At 45.2% G+C, this 17550-nt stretch overlaps 1 protein-coding gene across 5 annotated transcripts in view; it reads left to right on the top strand.

The window, feature by feature from the left end:
• The window catches only part of CMTR1 (cap methyltransferase 1), a 49780-nt gene that overhangs the window by 25354 nt on the left and 6876 nt on the right, over nt 1–17550 (top strand). For 4 of the 5 annotated variants that reach the window (XM_527377.6, XM_009451173.4, XM_054685752.2 and 1 more), the window contains 11 exons: nt 244–442; nt 1185–1303; nt 3167–3263; nt 3588–3720; nt 4447–4626; nt 12615–12671; nt 13440–13497; nt 14011–14079; nt 15062–15193; nt 16111–16233; nt 16907–16998. In XM_527377.6, the coding sequence (XP_527377.3) occupies nt 244–442; nt 1185–1303; nt 3167–3263; nt 3588–3720; nt 4447–4626; nt 12615–12671; nt 13440–13497; nt 14011–14079; nt 15062–15193; nt 16111–16233; nt 16907–16998 (1259 nt within the window). Of the gene's footprint in view, nt 1–243; nt 443–1184; nt 1304–3166; nt 3264–3587; nt 3721–4446; nt 4627–12614; nt 12672–13439; nt 13498–14010; nt 14080–15061; nt 15194–16110; nt 16234–16906; nt 17503–17550 lie in introns of all 5 variants that reach the window. The other variant, XR_010157994.1, reaches the window with a different exon arrangement.

The following is a 17550-nucleotide window of genomic DNA, read 5'->3' on the forward strand; positions in this document are numbered from 1 at the left end:
TTATGAGGAGTCTGAGCTAGGCCTGGTGATGTGATAGGCATTGTGGGTATTTTGAGGGTGGGTGAGGCAACACTAAAGGGTGTTAATCACCAGAAGATACATTTCCTGGGTGCTGTAGCTCTGGTGGGAGCTCTGGATTGTACTTGGCGAAAGGCTTATTTTACTCTCCCTGCATTCTCCTTCTTGTTGCCCATTGAGCTGTCTTGTTTTCCTTCCTCTCCTGTCCTCCACTTGCCTTTGCAGAAGCCACTGGTGAAGGACCGGGAAGCTGAGCTTCTGTACTTTGCTGATGTCTGCGCAGGCCCAGGTGGCTTCTCAGAGTATGTGCTGTGGAGGAAGAAGTGGCATGCAAAGGGCTTTGGAATGACTTTGAAGGGCCCTAATGACTTCAAGCTGGAGGACTTCTACTCTGCTTCCAGTGAACTCTTCGAACCCTACTATGGTAGGGACATTGAGGAGGGTACTAGGAGGTATGAGGGACAGCCCCTCTATGGGGACTTCAGGTCAGAAGCAGTTGTTATCCACATGCCATATTTTCTTTCCTAGGTCTCTTACCCTGGGCTTCACAGTTCATGTCAGAATCTTGGTTCCCTTTTTACCCTGGGCCTGCAGAATACAGGTCAAACACTCCCTCAGCAGATTCTCATCAAGGCCCTATTAATTCCTCCTTTCAGGAACACTCTGCTTTTGTGGTGGCAGGAGATAATGAAACTGCCTGATCTCTGGCTGAGAACTGGCAGGGTTATTAACAAATATAAACCCAATGCCCATCTCTCGCCCTCTGTGCCAGGTGCAGAATGCACTGGGTTGCAGACAGCTCGGCAACCCACAGCAGTCCCTCTGCTCTATGTTGATTGTAATTTGACAGCAAATCCTAAGTCCTTTCTGAACAGTCCTTATTACAAAATTGATGCCTAAATGTAGGTGCCTTAAACACAACTTGGGTCTTAAAGAGAAAGTTCCACGAGTTGATGACTTTTGACTGGTCAACTCCTTTGGGACTGTGTTTCATTATAGCAGAGTACTGTTGTTCCTCCTGGTCCATCACTGTAAGGGAGCCTTGCAGGATGGGCCCTAGTTCTTGAGACACCTGATGCCTGTCTTCACTGACCCAGAGCACTCGTGTCCCAGCTCCTGACATGTATAGGGCAGATGAACTCACTATGACTCTTGTATTCTGACAGGTGAGGGTGGGATTGATGGAGATGGAGATATCACCCGCCCAGAGAACATCTCTGCTTTTCGGAATTTTGTCCTGGATAACACAGATCGCAAGGGTGTCCATTTTCTGATGGCTGATGGGGTAGGTTACCTTTTTTCCATAGACTGATGCATTAAGGATTTGTTATTTTAGAGGTTTGAGAATTGTTTGTTTTATCTGGTTCTTTAGCTGCTCCCAAAGATGGTATTTCACAGTTCAGATTGTAGAGAATGCATTTTTATTCTTTTTATACATTTTTTAAATGATAATTGTGTAGAGACTGATGTTGTGGATACCTTTGCCTGGAGCAGGGTGATCTTGGTGTTGCTCCTGGTGGAGGCTGTCTATACATGGTCACCTGTAAGCCTCTCATAGGCTGACAGATGGCCACCTAACCAAAGACGGCAGCACAGGGGAATCCACAGGAGGCTCTTGTCAGGGCTGGGTTAAAGTGAATGTTCAAGAGGCCTTGTCTACGGGCAGCTGCTTGAGGCACAGAGGGAAGCCCATTGCAGGTTTGTTCAGCAGAAGCTCTCACCCAGTAATCTGACAATGCAGGCATTCCTTTCTGGAGTGAGCCACCACTTACTCTAGAGGAAGGACAGACAATTTGGCAGCTGCTCCAGGATCGTATAGCTAGAGTTGAGAAAAGCCTCTGGGACTCTTTGGGTGGCCTCTTAAGCAGTAGCTGTGTGGCTAGTGAAGGTAGGTGGGCAGGATGTCAGCATGATATCCAAAGATGCCTAGGCTCACCAAAGCACTGTGCACAGCAGGGAACAACAGATGACAGGCTTGGGGCTGGCTGTGAGGGAGGGGCTGCTCTGGCTGAGCAGATGTGGGAGTCTGATAGCGCTAATGAGGCAGCTGTTGCTGTGCGGCAGCTATAGAGTTGGAAGCTCAAGGGCTTTCTGCTTCAGCACTTCAGCAGTGTAAAGGGGTGACCTGGGCTTTTTTTTTTTTTAATTGACCCCATAATCAGGCAGCATTTTGAGAAGCATCTTTAAGTCTGGAAGACACTCCTAAACATTTCTTATCCTGAGTCCTTTAGCTATCACTTTTGTAGAACTGAGTCAGGGACACCTGGGGCGTGTTTAATAGAGGGCAGCGTCCTTTTTTCTTTATTTTATTGTAAAAAACACAAATTTGATCATCTTAATCATTTTTAAGTGTTAACAGTAGTGTTAAGTCTATTCACACTGTTGTGCAACAGATTTTCAGAAGTTTTCATTTTGCAAAACAGAAACTGTACCCATTTAACAACACTGTGCCACCTGATGTCCCCTGGCCTCCTTTACTTTTATGTAAGCCTGACTCTGTCTCCTGCTGGGATCTCACAAGGAGGGAGACCACTCTAGAAATAGCATCACACATTCTTTCGGTAAATACCCTGGCCAGAGAGTCTGCCAGCTGGAGACAAGAGGCACCGTGGTCTTAGGACAGGAAAGGGGGTATTGTAAGTAAAACCTGAGTCAACAGAGAGAGATTATTGTGACTAGGAAAGTTAACTTTTCTCCTTCACCAGAGTGGGAAGCCGAAGCAGAGTGTTCTCACTGCACTCACTCCCTGGTCTTGTTAGGACTCACCAGAGCATTCTGTTTCCTATGTTGTGGTTGACCTCTGACTAGACAATATTTTGCCTCTGTTCTGCCTTACTCTTCCCTGGATTCCCATGAGTTAAAACACATTCTAAACCATCTCCTTGGAAAAGCAGGCTTGGTTCCATCCCCTGAGAATGACAGAGCAGGAAAGTGGAGCTGGTCCAGTAGTAGGCCTGGGTCCTGTGCTTACTCCATCTAACAAGCCCAGTGACCTTCTAAAATAACTCAACACTGAGCTGCTTCTTCATCAATCAGATGGTGATCAGTGAAAACACTTCAAGAACTCTCGATGAAGATGAGGTAGTGATGTTATTCTTAGTCCTTCTCTTTTCTCTTTCCCACCCCATTCCTTGTGCTCTCATTTCAGGGTTTCTCGGTGGAGGGGCAGGAGAACCTGCAGGAGATCCTCAGCAAGCAGCTGCTTCTGTGTCAGTTCCTCATGGCGCTGTCCATTGTCCGGACAGGTGACACTTCCTCAGCTGTCTCCTCACCCCAGGACCCACTTAGAGGCCCTATTGGACAAGAACATGTACAAGGGGTTGGTGGGGAAGTTAAAAAAATCTGCTTATATTAGAGGACAGGTAGCTAAATGAGTAATTTAGGGAAGAAAGGGCTGTGGAATCCTCAAAGTCCCCTCCAAAGATGGTTCTCCCCCTTAAATTGTCTCTGAGTTTTAACAGACCCAGGTGCTGGTTTCCTTGACTTTGTCATATTTACTCCCAAGACTACTTCACCCATCTCTTGGAATAGACCCATTGGCTGCTTTTGGTGTTTTCTCTCTAATCTAGGAGGCCACTTCATCTGTAAAACCTTTGACCTGTTCACACCGTTTAGTGTGGGGCTTGTCTACCTGCTGTACTGCTGCTTTGAACGAGTTTGTCTCTTCAAGCCTATTACCAGCCGTCCTGCCAACTCAGAGAGGTGAAGCCTTTCTCTCTATATTAGCCAGATTAATTGGCTAAATGTCAGAACAGCAAATCATGGTGCATCTCTCTGGCATGACCTCTTAAGCTACGTTTAAAACCTTGACTTTAAAGAAGTGATGGGAGCCAACAGGATTCAGGATTCCTGGATCTTTTGGTCTTGTGATATGCCAGTTCAGCCTCTGCCTCCTTCTTCCAAGCCTTATGCTCCATGCTTATGTGAGGGATTCTCAGCTTGGCCAAGGAGAAAGTGACCAATAGTACGGACACTTCAGGGGTCTTGGGCTGGGAAGGGGCAAGGAGCCGCTATCCAGAGGCACTACTGGGGTCCCAGTGTGACACTGCCCACACACAAGGTGAGAGAAAATGCAACCAATCAGAATTGCCCAGTGGCTTTGTTACAAACACATATTTCTGGGCCTTCTCCTGGGAGAGTTTGATTCATTAGGTCTGTAATTTAACAGACTCCCCAGGTGATTGTGACACAGCCCGTCTGTCACAGGGAAGTTAGGAACTACTGCGATAGAGAGTAGAAATAGAGCTCAACAGAGAAGGATTTGAGGGGAACTTTAGCACCACAAAGGGTCTGTGTTGTTCTTTGTGCGTAGGCCTAAGGTTGAACAGGGAAGCCATTAAGCTTTCTGATTCCACAAGGGGTTGGGGGAAAAGGAATGTATGGGGAGGAAGCCCTTGCTCGGTGGAGTGACAGAGTATCTTCTGCCAGGTATGTGGTGTGCAAGGGCCTGAAGGTGGGCATAGATGATGTTCGGGATTACCTCTTCGCAGTGAATATTAAACTCAATCAGCTGCGGAACACGGATTCCGACGTCAACTTGGTGGTCCCCCTGGAGGTGATCAAGGGAGACCATGAATTTACTGACTACATGATACGGTCCAATGAGAGGTAAGCCAACGAGCTGGTTTTTGCTGGTAACACTGAGGTCCTAAGGAAGACCAGAGAGTGAAAGACTGAATGGTTGGCTCTTGGTATCACTTTGTCAACCCTGACAAATTGGCAACTGGGTTTGGTCTGCTGGTTTCAGGGCTCCCTGGGACTTTGGTTAGTTACCCTCAGGGACCCCCATCCTGCTGCCATGCCCTGTCCCAAGGGTGGCAGGTAGGTGCCTGGCTAGTATAGGCCTGCCTGCAGGAGCCTGTGTATAACAGTGAAAGCTGACAGAGCAGCCTGTGTCCCTGGAGGCAGGAGTAATTTCCCTTTAATTGCTGCTGTTTGTAAAAGGCCATCATGCTTGTTGCCTGGTGAAGTCCCTGTTTGGAGGCAGGAGATGGATGGAAAGCATGTGTACAACATGCTTTGGAAGTGCCCAAACTTTTGCCATTTCTTCATGAGTTCCCCAGCTGGTGATCCAAATGCTGTTTTCTGTATCTTCTTTGTTTTCCCCACTCCCTGTTAGTGGTAATAATTTAAAGTTGTGACATTTGGCTTAGTTTTCTCAGTGGGCAGGCCTTAGAAAAAAGTGTTTGGAGATAGGCTGGAGGGTTGTATAGTAGTAGTGATTCAATAGAAAATGCTCTCTTAGGGGGCTAAACAGGTGTTGGAAAGGCCTTAGTTAAGGGTCCAACCTTAAGTCCCCCAGAGAAGTTTGAAGATAGAGGTGGCCCTGGAGAATCATAGAAGGGGAGGAAGTCTTTATCCTATTCTCTCCTATTTTTCCAGTATTGCCTGGTGTTTTAACTTTCCACAGTACTGCCATATAAGCGCCCTCATTTTGATAGCAATGGTAGGCACCAAGGTGGAGCAGACAGTAAACTTCAGCATGTTATAGATGAGGAAGCAAACAGGCCCAGAGACCCGCCTGGCTAGGGCTTTGTAACACTTCTGGGTTATGGAACATGTCTTTTGGCTGAACAAATTGTGCATAGATGCATGGCAGAACTGGAATTCTTTTCAGGGGTTCCAATAACACAGAGTGTTTAAGCAACTCTATAACCAGCCGCTTTTCTTTTTCTAAAAAAGTTGAGGTATAATTCTGTAAGTGAAATGCAAATCTTAAGTGTATAATCAGTTTACAAATGCATATATCCTTGTAGCCTACATCCCTATTAAGATAAAAAATGTGGCCGGGCGTAGTGGCTCACACCTGTAATCCCAGCACTTTGGGAGGCTGAGGCAGATGGATCACGAGATCCAGAGATCGAGACCATCCTGGCTAACACGGTGAAACCCCATCTCTACTAAAAATTCAAAAAAAATTAGCCAGGCGTGGTGGCGGGCGCCTGTAGTCCCAGCCACTTGGGAGGCTGAGGCAGGAGAATGGCGTGAACCCAGGAGGCGGAGCTTGCAGTGAGCCGAGATCGCGCCACTGCACTCCATCCTGGGCGACAGAGGAAGACTCCATCTCAAAAAAAAAAAAAAAGATAAAAAACGTTTCCATCACCTAAGGAAATTTTCTTATGCCCCTACTCAGGCAGCCCCAAAGTAACCCCTCTTCTGAGTTTTATCACCACAAGTTAGTTTTACTTTTGTATTTTGTGTCTGGGATTTTTTCCTCCTCATGTTTTTGAGATTCATTCATATTATGTTAGTTGGTTTCTTTTTCTTGCTGACTAGTATTCCATTCCATTGTATGAGGATTCTTTTGTCAATGGCCACTTGAGATATTTCCAGTTTGGGGCTGTTACGAATAAAGCTGATACAGACATTCTTGTACAAAGTTTTTGGTGGACAAATGTTGTAATTTCCCTTGGGTAAATACCTGAGTGGGAAATTCTGGATCATAGAGGAGATGTATGTTTATTTTAAAATACCACATAGTTTTCTAAAACACTGTGTGTGTGTGTGTGTGTGTGTGTGTGTGTGTGTATAGACAAACAATAAAACAATGTATATGTATATAGTATACATATAATATGTATATTATGGCCGGGCGCGGTGGCTCACGCCTGTAATCCAGCACTTTGGGAGGCCAAGGCGGGTGGATCACCTGAGGTCGGGAGTTCGAGACCAGCCTGGCCAACATGGTGAAACCCCATCTCTACTAAAAATACAAAATTAGCTGGGCATGGTGGCACATGTCTGTAATCCCAGCTACTGGGGAGGCTGAGGCAGGAGAATCGCTTGAACCCGGGAGGCGAGGTTGCGGTGAGCCGAGATCGTGCCATCGTACTCCAGCCTGGGCAATGAGTGAGACTGTCTCAAAAAAACAAAAAGTATATTATATATAAAAACAATAGAACAATTTATATATATTGTTTTATTCTCCTTTCAGCAAAGTGTGAAGTTCTGATTACGTCTTTGTCAGCATTTGGTATTATCAGTCTTTTATTTTAACCATTTGGTGCAATGTAGTGTTATATCATTGTGGTTTCAATATGTATTTCTGTGACAACTAATTATATTGAACCCCTTTTTATGTGCTTATTGGCTATTTGTATATCTTATTTTATGAAGTGCTTCTTCAAGTCTTTTGAACATTTAAAAAAATTGATTTGCCTCTTTATTAAGTTGCAGGAATTATTTTACATTCTGGATACAAGTCCTGTGAGTAGCTGGAGTAGCTAGGATTACAGGCACCCACCACCACCCCCAGCTAATTTTTGTATTTTTAGTAGAGACAGGTTACAGCATGTTGGCCAGGCTGGTCTTGAACTCATGACCTCAGGTGATCTGCCCACCTAGGCCTCCCAAAGTACTGGGATTTCAGGCATGAGCCACCATGTCTGGCTGACCTTTGGCTGTTTTTAATTGTTTTTTTGTTTGTTTGTTGTTGTTGTTGAATTGTAGGAGTTCTTTATATATTTCTGGATATTAATCACTTGTCAGATATGTGATTTGAAAATATCTGTGATTCTGTAGGTTTTTTTTTCCCTACTGCATTGATTGTGTCCTTTGATGCACTGAAGTTTAAAGTTTTGATGTAATCCAATTTACCAATTTTTTTCTTTTATTCCTTGTGCTTTTGGTGTTATATGCAGGAAATCATTGTTAAATGCAATGTCATTAATCTTTCCTCTATGTTTTTAAAGAGTTTTACAGTTTTTTTTTTTTTTTGAAATGGAGTCTTGCTCTGTTACCAGGCTGGAGTACAGTGGCACAATCTCGGCTCACTGCAACCTCTGCCTCCCGGGTTCAAGCAATTCTCCCATCTCAGCCTCCCGAGTAGCTGGGATTACAGGTGCGTGCCACCACGCCCAGCTAATTTTTGTATTTTTGGTAGAGATGGAGTTTCACCATGTTGGCCAGGATGGTCTCGATCTCTTGGCCAGGATGGTCTCAATCTCTTGACTTCGTGATCCTCCTGCCTCGGCCTCCCAAAGTGCTGGAATTACGGGTGTGAACCACTGCACCCGGCCGAATTTTACAGTTTTATCTGTTACATTTAGATCTTTGATTCATTTTAAGTTAATTTTTGTATAGAGTATTAGGTAAGGGTCCTTCTGCATGTGAATATCCAGTTTTCCCAGCACCATTAGTTGAAAACACTGCCCTTTCCCCATTGATTGGTCTTGGCATCTGTCATTTAACCATATATATGTAAGAGTTTATTTCTGGGCTATCTCTTCCATTGGTTTATGTGTCTGTCTTTATGCCAGTAGTAGACAGTTTTTATTACTGTAGCTTTGTAGGAAGTTTTAAAATTAGAAAGTGTGAGTTCTCCAACTTTGCTCATCATTTTCAAGATTATTTTGGCTATTTGGTGTCCCTTGAGATTCCATATAAATTTTAGGATGGGTTTTTCTATTTCTGCACATACGTGTATATATATATAATTTTTAATGTTATAAATTTTCCTTTAAGGATCCTTTAGGGCCAGGCACGGTGGCTCACACCTGTAATCCCAGCCCTTTGGGAGGCTGAGGCAGTTGATTACTTGTGCTCAGGAGTTTGAGACCAGCCTGGGCAACATGGTGAAGCCCTGTCTCTACAAAACGTACAAAAATTAGCTGGGCATGGTGGCTTACACCTGTGGTAGCTACTCAGGAGGCTGAGGCAGGAGGATCGCTTGAACTGAGAAGGTAGAGGTTGCAGTGAGCCAAGATCGCACCACTGCCCTCCAGCCTGGGTGACAGAACGAGACCGTGTCTCAAAAAAAAGGATGCTTTAGCTGAATCTCCTACATTTTGATAATGTGTCTTTTAATTAACCTATGGCTCATATATTTTAAATTTTTTCCTTATGATTTGTTCTTTGATTCATAGATTATGTATATGTTGTATTTAATATTCAGATAATTTAGGATTTTCAAGATATCTATTAGATTTAGTCACACCATTCTCAGAGAATGTATTCTGTATGATTTTGATCCTTTGAAACTTAATGAAGCTTATTTTATGGCCCATCATATGCTCTATCTTGGTGTTGCTTGGCATAATGTTCTATAAATGTTAATTTGGTCAAGTTGGTTCATAGTGTTTTTCAAATTTTCTGAATCTTAACTGATATTTTGAGTACTTATTCTGTTAACTGCTAAGAGGGTTGTTAAAGTCTTTAACTATGATTATTGAGCTGTCCGTGTCTTCTGTTAGTTTTGTCAGTTCTTCAGCTATTTGGGATCTTTGTTATTAGGCACATGCACATTTAAGATAGTTTTGTTTTCTTGATGAATTGACCTTTTATTGTTATGAAATACCCTGTTTATTTCCAGTAATACTCCTTGTCTGAAAGTCTGCTTTATCTGACATTAGTATAGCCACATAAGCTTTCTTTAGCTAAGTGTTTATTGGTCTTTTTTTGTCCTTCTACCTTTGTCTTTATGATTAAATATGTTTCTTATAGACAACATGTGGTTGAGTCTTACCTTTTTGTCCAGTCTGATCTGGATAAAAGTCTCTGCATTTTAATTGGGGTGATTGGTGCATTTACATTGAGTGTAATTATTAATGTTTAGCTTTAAATCCCCAATCTTGGTTGTTTGATTTCTATTTATCCTGTCTGCTCTTTGTTCCTCTCTTCCTTTCTTCCCTCTGTTTTGTGGGGGGGGGAGCTAATTCAGTATTTTTTAATAACTAATTCAGTATTTTTAAAATAATTCAGTATTTTTTAGTATTCCTTTTATCTCCTTGAGGTTTTTTAGATGCCTTTTTTTTTTGCTATGTTTCAATTGTTGCTGTAGAGATTACTATATGCACCTTTAAGTAATCCGTCTGCCTTCCAAAACTATTTCATTGTTGTATGAACAGTGTAAGAACCTTACAACACGATACATGCTATTGTTCTTTTGTCTTTGTGTTTTTGTTTTTATATAAACTCTACTTTATATTGTTACTATTTTTACTTTAAACCGTTTATAGTCTTTTAAAGATGCACATGCATGCACATATATATCTAATTTTTTTAAAAAGGTCCTTGGTATTTACTGACATACTTACCTTTCTGGTGTTCTTCATTCCTTCCTGTAGAACCAGATTTCTATTTGGAATTATTTCGCTTCACCCTAAAGAATTTCTTTTAGCCTGTCTTTGTAGTACAAGTCTGCTGGAGACTAATTCCCTGCTTTTGTCTATTTAAAAATGTATTTGGGCCAGGCATGGTGGCTCACGCCTGTAATCCCAGGACTTTGGGAGGCTGAGGCAGGTGGATCACCTGAGGTCAGGAGTTCGAGACCAGCCTGACCAACATGGTGAAACCCCGTCTCTACAAAAGTACAAAAATTAGGCCGGCATGATGGCGGGTACCTGTAATCCCAGCTACTCGGGAGGCTGAGGCAGAAGAATCACTTGAACCTGGGAGGCAGAGGTTGCAGTTAGCCGGGATTGTGCCATTGCACTCTAGCCTAGGTGAGAGAGTAAGACTCCGTCTCAAAAAAAAAAAAAAATAATAATGTATTTAGACTGGGCATGGTGGCTCACGCCTGTAATCCCAGCACTTTGGGAGGCCAAGGCAGGTGGATCACCTCAGGCCAGGAGCTTGAGACTGGCCTGGCCAACATGGCGAAACTCCCTTCTGGCAAAAGAATTGCTTGAACCCAGGAGATGGAGGCTGCAGTGAGCCGAGATCGTGCCACTGCACTCCAGCCTGGGTGATAGAGTCAGACTCTGTTTAAAAAAAAAACAAAAACAAAAAACAAAACAAAAAACTATTTCCCTTTCATTTTTGAAGGATATTTTCACTGGGTATGGAATTTGAGGTTGATGTTTTTTCTCTTAGCACTTTAAAGATATGATTCCATGGCTCTCTGCTTCCCTTGTTTCTGATGAAAAGTCAGCCATTATACCTGTTGTTTTTCTGTATGTCATGTGTCTTTTTCCCCTCTGGCTGCTTTTAATATTTTATCTGTTATTTTTAGTATCTCAATCTTGATATATTTATATGTGGTTTTCTTTGTATTTATTCTGCTTGGGGTTCATTGACCTTGGATCTGTGGATTGATTTCATTCAACTCTTCAGGAAATTTCTTGGCCATTAGTTTGTCAATATGTTGTTTTATCCATTTTTTTTTTTTTTTTTTGAGATGGAGTCTCGCTCTGTTGCCCAGGCTGGAGTGCAATGGTGTGATCTTGGCTCGCTGCCACCTCCGCCTCTGGGGTTCAAGTGATTCACCTGCCTCAGCCTCCTGAGTAGTTGGGATTACAGGTGTCCACCACCATGCCTGGCTAGTTTTTGTATTTTTAGTAGAGACAGTTTTGCCATGTTGGTCAGTCTGGTCTCGAACTCCTGACCTCAGGTGATCCGCCAACCTTAACTTTCCAAAGTGCTGGGATTACAGGTGTGAGCCACCGCACCTGGCCTAATATATTGTTTTATTCTTTCCTCTGCTTCTGGAACTCCAATTATGTTTATGTTAAGCAGTTTGCTATTGTCCCCAATACCTAGATGATCTTTTTTTTTTTTTTTTTTTTCACTTTTTTTCCTCTTTTATGTTTCAGTTTGGGTTTCTGTTGACATGTCTGTCCTCAGGTTCACTGATTCTTTCCTCTACTATGTTCAGTCTGCCAATCCCAGCAAAATAATTATTCATCTCTAACATATTTTCATTTCTAGAATTTCTATTTGCCTTTTAAAAATATAGTTTCTATATCTTTGCTGAAAATCTTCACCTTTTTATATATGTCATTCACCCTTTTTTTTTTTTTTTGAGATGGAGTCTTGCACTGTTGCCCAGGCTGGAGTGCAGTGGCGCGATCTCGGCTCACTGCAAGCTCCACCTCCTGGGTTCATGCCATTCTCCTGCCTCAGCCTCCTGAGTAGCTGGGACTACAGGCGCCCGCCACCACGCCCGGCTAATTTTTTGTATTTTTAGTAGAGACGGGGTTTCACCGTGTTAGCCAGGATGGTCTTGATCTCCTGACCTCGTGATCCACCCGCCTCAGCCTCCCAAAGTGCTGGGATTACAGGTGTGAGCCACCGCGCCTGGCCGTCATTCACCCTTTCCAGTAGATCTTTTAACATGTTTATCACAGTTACCTTAAAGGCCCCATCTGAGAATTCCAACATTTGGGCCATCTCCGGGTCTTGTTCTGTTGGCCTGTTTTCCCTCTTGTCAATGGGTAGCATTTTCTTGCTTCATCGTATGCCTCATAATTTTTTTATTAAATGCCAGACATTGTGTGTAAAGAACAGTGAAGACTAAAGTAGAAAGGGTGGCTGTTAGTATACATAGGTCGAGTAAGCTTAGTCTATAGTTGAACTGAATCTGGGCTTTGAATGAGCTCACCACTACTTTCAGATTATTTAAGGGTGGGATTAGAAGCTTCCTTTTAGTAGGACTTGGGATCTAAGAACTGAGTGACTCGGTTTTCCTGTTCTACCCTCATCCTTCAGTAAGCCCCACATAACTGCACTGTGGGGTAGGGGTGTGGGTTTCTTTCTCAACTCTCCAGCTCCTTCACCAAATATAGATGGCCACTGCTCCCGTTTAACCTCTCTGTCCTGATGTCAGTTACCTGTCTTTTTTGGTAATCCTGAGATCAAATAATTTTTTTTTCTTCTAGCCACTGTAGTCTGCAGATCAAAGCTCTGGCGAAAATCCATGCCTTTGTTCAAGACACGTGAGTGTTGCCCACTTTTCAGAAACCACCTATTTCAAGGGAAGATCTTGCTTTTCCTCCCCACAAGCTGTTTGTTTTTTTCATTTCAACGACATTTTAAAACACCTACTTTTTTCTCATACTCTGCTATGGTCTCTGAAGGATGCCAGAGAAGCATATGACATGAGCCTTGTCCCCAAATACTTTACATTGTCTTTGGGCAGATAAGAGTAACCCAGGAAAAGGATACAGGAAAGGTTATTAACAGTGCATCAGAGGGTGTAGAGTGGCATGGCACAAGTAGAATACATAATGTTCAGGGGATACAGAGTAAAGAGTGATCAAGAGAGGAGAGGTAGGACTGATCAGAGAAACCTCGGGTAGGGGGTGAACATAAGCTAATTCAGCTTTGTGGGGCATGGTGACATCCATTGGGATGGGTTTAGTGTGGCCTGTGTCAGCAGAAGAGGAGCTAGAACATGCTGATGGGTGATTGAAAAGGGTGTCGGGGAGGACCCTGGCATCCAGGTCGTCTGGAGGGCACTTTCTCCTTTCCCATTGTGGTGAGAAGGGCAGGTAATCCCATTTCGTGTATGTTTGAGCTCCTGTCTTCAAAAGGAGAGCCTTGCATGTGTTGTAATCACGCTGGGCCAGTGGCAGCATAGTGTCTGTGTGTACACTCACATGTTCATTCATTCAGGCCTCCTCTCTATGGGATATGAGGGGTGCACAGGGGGCACTCCTGTGCCTCTTAGAGATTTTAATCACTAACTGGCTTCATATTCCCAGGACACTGAGTGAGCCTCGACAGGCAGAGATACGGAAGGAGTGCCTCCGACTCTGGGGGGTGAGTATCTCCCCCAGCCCATTGCTGCTTCAGGGCAGGGAAGCCATAGAGAAGAATGGGGTTGACTCCCAATCCTGTCACCTTAGGGTCTCTCCGCATCCAAAAATATCTGCTACCCTCACAGCATCCCAGAGGTTGACATCTCGGCATTGTTGGTAGTTACGTCCTTGGCCCTTTCACTGCTGGTTTGGCCCTGCAGCTGGGTCAGAAAGGACTAAGGGGTGGGGTGTGGGGAGGTGGGCCGGTGTCAGTTTTGCAACTGGTGGCCCCATGTAGCAGCACTGACAACAGAGAGCCCCAGAGAAAAGGAAGTAGCCTTTGGGGTCCATTGCCACAGGATCTGAAAGGGAGCAGTGAGTGAATTATCCACCTCCATCCCTGTCAGCCTAGCCTCCTTTGTTGTGTGCCATTCCTCCTCCCCAGTCTGACCCTATCCTCCACCTGCATATACTCATACACGGTCTTGGTCAAAAGGGCATTTGAAAGTCAAAGCTCTTTGCTGTCTTATTTCAGATCCCAGACCAGGCTCGTGTGGCTCCTTCTTCCTCCGACCCTAAATCGAAGTTCTTTGAGCTAATCCAGGTAAGACTGGTATCTGTGGTGGACATAAAAAGTTAGAGATCTGTCTCTAGATGGGGATGGTATCACTGAGGCCCCAGATGCATGGTCTCCAGAGGGCTTGTGCAGGTGCCCACCATAGGCTCTAAGGGGCGGAGCTAAGGCTGCCACAGGTGGGAACCTTTGGTATAGGGTGTTGAATTCCCCAAGAGCACAGTCAGGCCAACGGAAGATTCTCATGTTCAGTGCTTGGGCTCAGCATTCCTGCCACCCAAAGGGTGGTTCTGGCTGTGTCACCCTGGCAAGTTCAGGGTCCTGTGGGATTTGCCTACAAAGGAGACATAGAGTGTGGGATGATCTTAGGCAAGGGAGCTGGGCACAGGGTGAAGGGAGCTGCCAGGGAAGCCCGCAGCAGGGTTGGCCTAACCCCAGGTTCTTTGTCTTATTTCTGGTGAGCTGGTCCTCAGAGTTCTTTTGCCCTGTTTCTTCTACCACTCAACCTCCAGCTTTTACTTGGGCCTCATTTAAATCTGTCCCAGATCATGGGCAATTGTGCTGGTTTTGTGGGGGTCAGGGAGTAGAGACTGAGGTTCAAGATGCCCTCAAAAGAATAGTATGTGTACATTTTTCTAAATGGGGTAAAGAGATCACTAAACTGTTCTCAAACCAACTGCTGGAGAATCCTTGCTTTGAGTTTTATTGAAGGGGCAGCTTTTATATTCTGGTGACATTTTCTTATAGGTCTGGTAAATTGATCTGTACTTGGGGACTCAGTGTTCTTTCCTTTTCCAGCCTCTCCTAATAGGTCCTACAGGAACATTCCAAGCAGATGGAAATAGATCCCATTTAGTGCACAGTTAGGTAGAGAAGGGGGTGCAGGGGAGCATATTTCAGAGAGCCAATGCTTCCTGTCTCTTGCCTTGTCGAGCCTGCCCCCAGCCCAGATAGGCACCCATACTGTCCCTTCCCCCAACCCGGCAGTGTTTTCTCTGACTCGTGGCTGCAGGGCACTGAGATTGACATCTTCAGCTACAAGCCCACACTGCTCACCTCTAAAACCCTGGAGAAGATCCGCCCTGTGTTTGACTACCGCTGCATGGTATCTGGCAGTGAGCAGAAGTTCCTCATCGGCCTGGGGGTAAGTCTGCAGCTGGCTTCCTGCCCAGCTTGGGATGGTGGATTTGCCCTTTGTGGAATCTGGACAGCTGCCTGCCACACTTGGTACATGTTCTCTTGGCATTAAGTAGCTGTTGCTTTGACCCTAGTGAAGGTATTTCTTGAAACTTCGTTTCCTTTCTTCCTCTGAGTTTGCCAAGTGTCATTCATTCATTCTTTCATTTGTTTCTTCAATTCTGTGCATTGCTAAAGGGAACACTGCTACTTTTCTTGTGATACAGAGCTTCCCAGGCTAGCAGAGTGGTCAGCAGGCTAATCTGGCTTGAGCCCAGGCAGCCATTCCTTTGCAACACCACCACCACCCCATGCCATCCCCCGTCTTGCAAAGATACTCCCTGTCCCTACCCTGGGCCCCCTGGAGTCTAAAGTGAGGTGAGGGAAAGCCTTGGCAAGCTCTTTATCTTACTTAACTGGGTAAAGTCATTGCTTTTTCTTTCAACTCTTGACTTGTGTTTCTATATAATTTGATCCTGTCTTCCTCAGTTACTTCTTTTGTACCCTCTCACACTTTGTCTTTTTCTCATTTTACTTACTCTCTCCTTCTCTGCTCTCTGGACTCTTCACTAAACCCACCTTAGACATATACGAAACTGGATCTTTTTTGAGGGCCGCTAATTATGGACTTAGGTCTTTTGAGTGGTGCCCTGCACCCGTTCCAAGGCTGAGCCAGATCTCTGCTTCTCTTCTGCTGAGGCACTGGAGAACACTACTATCACTATCACTAAAGTATAATGGATTTAATCTCTCATAGACATTTTCTTCTGACATTTCCCAGTCCCATCAGTTTGTAGCTGCCAACTAAAAGCTCTTTTGAGAAGTAAGCCTCTTATCCCTCGATCTCCATGCCTTCCTTACCTGGCTGTTTCTCTCTGCCTGTAGAAATCCCAGATCTACACGTGGGATGGCCGCCAGTCAGACCGCTGGATCAAGCTAGACCTGAAGACAGAGCTGCCCCGGGACACTCTGCTATCTGTGGAAATTGTGCATGAGCTGAAAGGGGAGGTCAGAGATGGTTCTGCTCAGGTGTTGGCCCTGCAGCTAGGGGACTAGGGGGCTGCTGAACCTGGCCTTTTGCCCTGAGTTAACTTGGTTACATTGTGTGGTGGCTGACAGGGCCCAGGACTGGGGTAAGGGTTTATAATGACTCCTCCCTGAGCAGTTGCTCTAAGCCACAGTGGTTCAGGTAAGGAGGAGCGCAGTCTCCGTGCGTCAGAGGAGACCTCGATTGTCTCTGTGCATTGAGGGCCCTGGTGAGTCTACTGGGTATTTTTTAGCAGCTGATTTAGTTTTTGACCAGAGATCCCTTGGGAAACAAGAGACTTGTTTCTCAGGAGCCATGAGTATGAAATCTATATGGTGACATTCAGAACAGTCAGTAGGAGCAGCTGGCAAGGGGGGTAAGCCAGATCCTGGCTGGAGTGCCATGGCAGCAGCCTCACTGGGTTTGAGGTTCGAGGGGCCTTATCACCCAATGCCTTGGATCTTACCCTGCTCAGAAGCCGAGGCCAGTCTGATGCTGAGGAGCAGCTGGGAGGGAGACAAGAAAAATATCCTGCATTTAGACCCCTACCCTTCCCCCAGCTGTAGGCAGAATGGAGCCAGCATGCCATGGTGGGTAGTGGGGGCTGAAGGCTGACACCTGGCAGAGTGGGCAGTGTACCTACTTATCCTCCAGGGGAAGGCCCAGAGGAAGATCAGTGCCATCCACATCCTCGATGTCCTTGTGCTGAATGGCACCGACGTTCGGGAGCAGCACTTTAACCAGCGGTCTGACCTGGGCCCCAGGGTAGGGAGGGTGGGGGTAGGCCAGGGCAGCTTGGGAGGACAGCGGCCTCCCGAGGTGTGGCCCCTCATCTAGGCCTTCTCTGCTTGTTGACATCCTGAGAGTTTCCCCCTCCCACCCACTGACTGGTCCCAAAGTCAGGGTGAGAATTGGAGTTGCCACTTCAGAGTTTGCTAGGGCTTGGGCCCTGGTTATCAGAGATACTAGCACACTCCATTTTGCCACAGCTGCTCAGGTTGAGGTATTTATGTTAAGGTTGAGCAAGAGGGTGACCTTGCGGGTAGAGGGGGTACTCCTTGGAAGAAATATCCTGTGCTTGAGTGGTCCCATTTAAGTTGCTCATCTGAGTGGGTGCACTGTAGTGTCCATGCTTTGGGGTGACAGGGCAGACACATACAATAAAGATGATACTTGAAGTTCTAGTGGAAGTGACTGAGCACAGCTGAAGGCACACTTCAGGAAAACCAACCAACATAGTGAAATTAGAGGTCAGAATCCACAGGGGCGGGGCATGAATAAAGACGTCGGTGGAGAAG

The sequence above is a fragment of the Pan troglodytes genome, chromosome 5 (assembly GCF_028858775.2).
Source record: "Pan troglodytes isolate AG18354 chromosome 5, NHGRI_mPanTro3-v2.0_pri, whole genome shotgun sequence".
Lineage (NCBI taxonomy): Eukaryota > Metazoa > Chordata > Mammalia > Primates > Hominidae > Pan > Pan troglodytes.